Source organism: Camponotus vicinus, unplaced genomic scaffold (genome assembly GCF_025532165.1).
Source record: "Camponotus vicinus isolate PSW18456_S1 unplaced genomic scaffold, iyCamVici1.0 SCAF_2, whole genome shotgun sequence".
Lineage (NCBI taxonomy): Eukaryota > Metazoa > Arthropoda > Insecta > Hymenoptera > Formicidae > Camponotus > Camponotus vicinus.
The window spans coordinates 7,900,383-7,907,850 of NW_028141956.1; the positions used below are offsets into that span (position 1 = coordinate 7,900,383).

Below are 7,468 nucleotides of genomic sequence, written 5' to 3' on the forward strand. Positions count from 1 at the left end.
AAAAAAATCAAGTTTATATATACAATATCTTACTATCTTTTGCGATTTTCTTTAGGCTATCGATGATCCAAATACCATTTGCATATCGCAAAGGAGCTTCGCTATCGGGATCGCCATCGCCGGTCTCATACTCATGCTTGCAGTAGTGGCTGCTATTTTGGTACTGCTCGCAAAGAGACGACATAAGAGCGTCTCAACTACGGGATCGTCCATATACAGTGGACCATACACCAACACTGCCTACAGCCACAGTAGTTAAGTTCGCCTTGTTTAGCGCGGATTAAGCCTCATCAAGCCGAAGATCTGCGATTTTTCGTGGGATCTATATATATCTATATCTACACACGAAATCTCAGCGGATCATAAGTCCAATCGATGAAAATTAATTTAGACTAAGTTACTTTCGACGCGAAGTTGATTCGACGTGACGATAATCGAAGCCACTCCGCGCGATATATAGTAAAACGAAACGCGAATCTCTTGCTCAACTGCCTCCTCTGCCCACTTCTTAATTCCATGTTTCATGATATTCTCAGCTAACAATGGCGGTGCTTCGAGATATCTGAGGAATTAACAATAGTTAGATTCTAAATATTTAGCTTTTCTATCTTTCTTCTTTCACACCATTTATACATCCTTTTTTCAGGAAACTTTTATAACAGAAAATTTCGATAATTCATGACTCTTTAACGGAGATTTATATCCAGATTTAGAATGCAATATTTGAATATGTAAATAAACTACATATATATTTGATACAATGCTATTAAAAATCGAAAGAAATATATAAAATATTTCTTACAATAAAAATAATATTTATCATAAGAAATGTTATAAAAAATAACATAATTATATTTTTACAAGCAAGAAGTTGTACACACGTTTTGTACAATATTTTTTTATGCAAATGCATTATTAAGATTGTCTGAAACAAGAGTGCAAACAAATTTCTTGTTTTGAGGATAATCCGTTTGCTTTCACTATACAAAGAATCGTGCTAAAAACGTTTTATTTGAGTATCTATTCCGTCCGTGTAATGAATTGTATATTTTAGTGAAACTATTAATTCCAATCGCGAATACTAACGCATTAACATGCATTGACTCATTCCCGTCAAGGGTTATTTAACTTTCATGTGTATGTATGTATATATACATACACGTATAAACTATACTGTACACTAGTCCGGTATACGCTATCCTACTTAATACATACCTATCGCACTAAACACACAACACATATGCGAAAGCACCGTCCAGTTGCGCGTTCGTTTCGATAACTTAATTCGTATGTGAACTCAGTTAGATTTAAGTCACACTTATAGGCGTGAGTTTTCAAATAATTCAATCAAATACTCCAGTGTATCCATTCAATGTTGTCATTTCAGCGTGTAATCGTTGATATTTCAGATGCCGATATTTTTGCATCTTGCTTTAAATGTTTTCCAATTTTACATTTCCCTCTAATGCAAATCATGAATAATTAATTCTTACAAGATTTATTATACATAAAAAAGGAATACTAGTACCGATCACATAGTATATATTAATTAAAATTTCTTTAAATTCAATAATTTACTGTAGCAATTAAATCGAAAGTTTTTTTTTCAAATGAGTCATTTTCAATAAAACAAAAATAACAATAACTATACAATAATAATAATAATAAAAATAACTTGCTAATTGATTACATTTTGTACAATAGTGCTATTTACTGAAAATATCTAATCATGATTGAAATACGAAAATATAATTGGAAATGTATTTACAATAAAGCTTTTTAAAAAAATGTAATTACAAAGCACGTGATTAAGATTCAATAAGATATGTATTAGTGCATTATAAGTTTCCGGTGAAGCTATGTATAAATGAATTACATTGTCGTCGTAGAAATGTTAAATACTTATCAAAACGAAATAGTAGAAACATAAGTCAATTAAAATCTGAAATTATATATTAATTATATATAAAAGACTTATCTTACATAGATTATTTGGACGTCTACGACGATGCAATGTGCGAATGAATGCGACATAAGCACTCAGTATAAAAAGATTTTAATCCTTTATAACGCTTAAACGTTACTATTAATTAGAGTAATTGAAACAAGATGCTGCTCCAATGTCGGTATTATAAATCCATTCGAAAATAAAGTAAGAACGAATACGAATTGCTTTCTAATGATGCACATTTCGAATGGTTTTGATCTAATACTTAGATTACTGGATTTAATTAATAGAACTGAATAGAAGAAAACAATATATAAAACGAAAATACCGACATTAAGTACCATCTTGGATTGTTTAGATTTTAATTGACAAAGACAAGAAAAAAAACTCTACTGCCAACGCAGTCGCGTAACTGGGTCCAACATGGTGATGGGTATATGATTATAAATTTTATATTTTAGAGAGAAATCAACACGTGTAACGTTAACTCACAAAGCGCTAATACGCTAAACCGTTCCCAGGAGCGGATTGTTGTGGTGTAGTAATTTTTTGAAAATGATAATGTATGCGACGACAGTTGTTCCGAATGGACCCTAGCGCGTCGAAAATGTAATATATTTTTTTATACTGCCATTATCGTGCTTTGTCAAAAGCGGATAGTCTTTGCCCCAATCGATTTAAAGATTTTTTTCTAAATGCACTCATGCGATGTAAATAGAAAGTTAAAAGAAATAGTTTCGAAATTTATAAAATATATCTGTTTGTTTCACAGATTTTAACGGATGTAGATAAATATATTTTTCAGTATTTTTTAGTATCTTAAGTTTCTTGACAACGTTTTGCACGTGGCAATCTCAGGGTGCCTTCTGCTTGACGTTACAAAGAGACAGACATTTGTTTTTATTTTAATTGATTGAACAGCCATTTTATAGCGTTTGTATTGCAAATGAAACGTATCCTTAAGGATCTTATAACACGAGCTTACATATATAGTTTACATACATTTTCTTTTTATTTCGACGCTAATAAATTGACGGCGTCCAGTATCGGTTCCCAAAAAGTGCAATAACTTCGAAGCGCTGCCAGGGTCCGCGGAATTTCTGTCGAGGGTCGGAATCGCTCGGCGAACGGATCGCGTGTGATCTCTTGGCCGCGCCGTGGCATTGGTTCATAGTGATCATTGGGGACGAAGATGCCTGTAGAAATGCGTGATAGAATTTTTTTTTCTTGGTTTAAGGTAAACGCGAGTCCCGATATTCCCGCAATGTTCCTCTGGACCCTTGTCAAAAGAATCTACAACGAATTTGTGTAAATAATGAAAACTTAATAAAACTGGTATTATAAGACGACATTCTTCTTCAATGTTTCTTCACTTTATAATAGCTTAAAGTAAGCCTAGATGTTACTTAGATTATAAGTAAACAATAGGGTAAACTAGGAACGCATGCGGAAGAGTGTCTCGAACACAGAAATGATCGATGTGAGCCGGCAAATTATCAAACGAGAGTGTCTCCTTTTTTTATTGAATTATATATATAATTCATTTTTGGAAAATATGATATAATATAACAAGAAATATAATTAGACTGACATGACTTCTATATCAAACATTTTTCCGGCTCTATGATGTTGTGCATTTCGGATGAGAATAATATAGCTCTTTATTTACGCCACAAAATTGTCAATTGCTTCGCTTTCTGTTCTCGTCACCCTCGCAATTATATTTACATACGGATAATTCAGGTCGGTTCTTCTTCGTCAATTCGCTCGCTTCTTTTTCTCTCTTTATTTTTCTCCTCAATCAAGATCACACCATCTTAACACCGTGCTCCGCGCGGCCGAATCGGTGAATATACTTGAAATATCCGTCCATTTTCACAGGAGAAATATATCTTATTTAATAAATATAAATAATATATCTCTTGTACACACGTCGTCGCATTGTACATACATGTTCGATAATGGACGTTCGGACAAGCAACGAGTGACATAAGCTACGCTCTCTATCGTATAGGATGATGAGCGAAATAGGAAAAAACGCAATCGCGATAAAATACGTTGCTAAGCATCGGAGGCACAGCCACTGGATTCATCCTTATAATATGTACCGTGATAAATCACGGTATGCGCAAAAAAATACATGTCGATACACTCGCAACTTGCCCGTGTTATCCAACTAACTTTGCACTTTCAAGATCGGTTTCGTCAATATCATTTAAAGCTAATAAATCTCTCTATGTTTCTAATAGCAGCAGTTGACATCTAGAGACGGGGACCAGTTAAAACTTGCAACTGCGAGAATTCCATTGTGAAATTATACCAATTACAATTCAATCCCAATTTGAACGGCGGATGAGAATAATATTCCCGTTCAGATAAAAATACGGAAATATTTTTAGATCCTGAATGAAAGAGATTGGCTATTATTCTATATATAATTCTACGTAGAATATAGAACGGGAAAAATTGTGCAATTTATCAACAGATTCGCCAATTCATTCATCAGGATATTAACCGACTTGCCAATGCGACTGGTTCTTAAGAGTCAAGCATATCCACCGTATGATTCTTGGACTCCGCTCGCTTTGAGATTTAAAGAAATGTGGCAAAGATATGCTTAACGACAAGATACCTCGCTTTAACATTGAGATAATTCTGCCTTCATGTCGCTCTAATGCACACGTTTCGCATCTTTAGCGAGGAGCAGCGAAACGTAGCATCATGATGTTTCTCGCACGTTCTATCGATATACATATATACAATAAATGAGAAAACGAACAATTTTGTTTCGTAAATTGTTACACAGAATAAGTATAATATTTAGCAATCGTTAAGGCTACGAATCGGTAAAGGGCTCAAATCAACGAAAGGAGTCCTCTAAACGTAGTGAAAGAAAAAAAGAGAGATGACAATTCTCGTGTAAGAGAGTCGATGTTACAGTTTTGCGTGTAAATCTTATTTCTCCTTATTTTAAATCGCGTCGTTCTTTTTGCTCCCCCTTCCCGTCTTGCGCCGATTTATTGCTCGCCGCTATCAATCGTCTTACGTCGCATTACAAAAATAGTAGGAAACGAATATGAGGTGTCTTGCAAGCTTATGACATTTATATTACCCGTTCTCTTTCGTCGTTTGTTCTCTTTAAGATTTTTCTAAAAGCGAGTCACCCTCGATCAGCGCGATCGAGAAAAATGACTGTATCGGTATCTGTCTATTCATTTTTTTCGTTCGGTCTTTAAAATGTACGAAGAAGAAATTACAAAATCAGTCGAGATTAGTAATAAAAAATTCGTCACATTTTTGCATTTGTGTGCACAATAATTCTTTGAACATTCTATTTTTTCATAATGAATCCGAATGTTTCGTCGAGAATAGTCGCCGGTACGCTTCAACATGATATTTAACCATAATTAAAAAACACAGGGAGATTGCTTTACATATTTAAGACTCTTTGTTTCTTGTTGAAATGATTTAGTTTTTTCACATGTCAACACTGTTTGATAATATAGATTGATAAAATATATTGAAAATCGTATTTTTTTTGTTATTCTGCATTAATACCCGCGAAAAAATAGACTTATGTAATTGTAGTGATTTATATAATATGTATAAGATATAATTATATATAATTATAATCATATATAATTATTATATATACATATGATAACACACACACACACATATATATAATATTCGAAATTTGGCGAGATATGATTTTATCCTTATGTAATCATATTCAATATACTAAATCTGATTATATAGAGAACAGATCCAATTGAATATGATTATATCAAAAGAAATTCATATCGTGTCAAATTTCGGATATTATTATATGTATAATCATAAAATTATATATGTCACCAGATCTTTTCGTATCTAATTATATATATTTATATCTGATTATATTATATCTATTTTTTCTCGGGTAAGTATTCATATAATTTAATCTGCACATGAATAAAAGTGCTCGTTTTCCGACAAAAATATATCTTATAGCAATCGATCAAAATATGAAGTGACTTATTAATTTAGAAATCGAAAAGAAGAAAAGTTTCAATATGTTTCAATCTATTTTAAATAACCGAGTAAAAATACTTATACGATTTATCTGCGATATCATAATTCAATAATTGCAAGAGTCTTAATATAAGCATAAATAAACGATATGATAGATATAATTTAAAATGTGTAACGCGATTCCGAATACGTGTATCGAGTGTATGCAGTAAGGTGTCGTAACCAAACGAAAAAATAAGTAAACACGATATCGCTCATCATTCGTTTACGTAAATTTTTGGTTCGTCTGTGTTTATTCGCAAAGAAGAAAAGCGGTAGCCTAACAAGTAACGTCCGCGCGATATTTTGTGTACATACGCCCTCATATCACATCCTTGAATCTTTCTCTTTTACTCCCCTCACCAGCTCGTAGGAAATACTTGATAAATCACATGAATCGATCATCTAGAAAATATACGAAAGTTGCCGCGAGGTGTCGGACGATACTTGATGGCGGTTCAATGTCTGACGGTTTCGATAAGTTTTTTGCTCATTATTATCGTAAAGGGATGCATGAACTGCTTTTTTTAATAGGTACAATTATTCTTTTTTTCTTCTTCTTTTGCTTTAATCACTACGACGACGTTAGGTACAGTTAAATACTATGGTTGTGCGCCCATCTCTTTATAATTGAAATATTCTGGAATCTATGTTTTTTCGCTTAATATATGCTCAGGTCTCTTTCGTTTCTTTTTTTTTTACCCTATAACGAGATTAAAACCTTTATCACACTTTCTCACGAGGAAAAAGTGGTGTTTTCCACTGTATCACCCGGTAAAAGGTAAGTTGGCGCGTATATATGTATATATATCGCGTTATTTTTCGCTTATTTAAACTCTCATAAAAAGATAGGCACACCTTCACCTACGTTTCTGAAATACAATCACCGTAAGCGAAGCTTCTGGATGGATTCCACTTGGTTTTGTATCGCGGAGCAACGTGGACATTCCTCGCGAGTGTTCGTGATCGTAATTCTATGCTACAAAATAATGACTAATGGTCGATTATTATTTTTTTGCGACTATTATTCTATCTTGCAATAATTGTGTAGTTTAATCCGCGTTTTATAAAGTAAAACGATACCGTATGTGCGATAATATTCTAATGACGCGAGATTTGTCCGCGCTGGTCTGCCTAATTTTCACAGACGGAAACGTTATTAATTATCGCGTGTCACCATCACCGCTGCTGGTATATTATATGTATATACTTTTATTTTGTTGAAACGAATATGTACGCGAGAAATGCACGTCTATTACGTGATACTGAGTTAACAGAGAAGATGATTCCGCGAGATCTATGAAGCGTGTTCGCGCATATTGGAAGACGAATCATATTGGTATAAAAAACTCGATTTAATTGTACTGAACCTTCAAGATGAATAATAATTGTGCTAATAAAATGAGCTAAAGCAATCTCATTATATAGCAAACGCAATAAGTTAGCGACAAATGAAAAAAAATATAA

At 33.3% G+C, this 7,468-nt stretch overlaps 1 protein-coding gene across 1 annotated transcript in view; it reads left to right on the forward strand.

Moving 5' to 3' along the window:
* Pio (zona pellucida domain-containing protein piopio) overlaps positions 1–3,297 on the forward strand; it is a 54,960-nt gene extending 51,663 nt beyond the window's left edge. Inside the window, exon 9 of the mRNA XM_083092246.1 lies at positions 56–3,297. Coding sequence (XP_082948372.1) covers positions 56–259 — 204 coding nt within the window. The 3' untranslated portion in view covers positions 260–3,297. The remainder of the gene's footprint in view (positions 1–55) is intronic.
* The last annotated feature ends 4,171 nt before the right edge of the window (positions 3,298–7,468 follow it).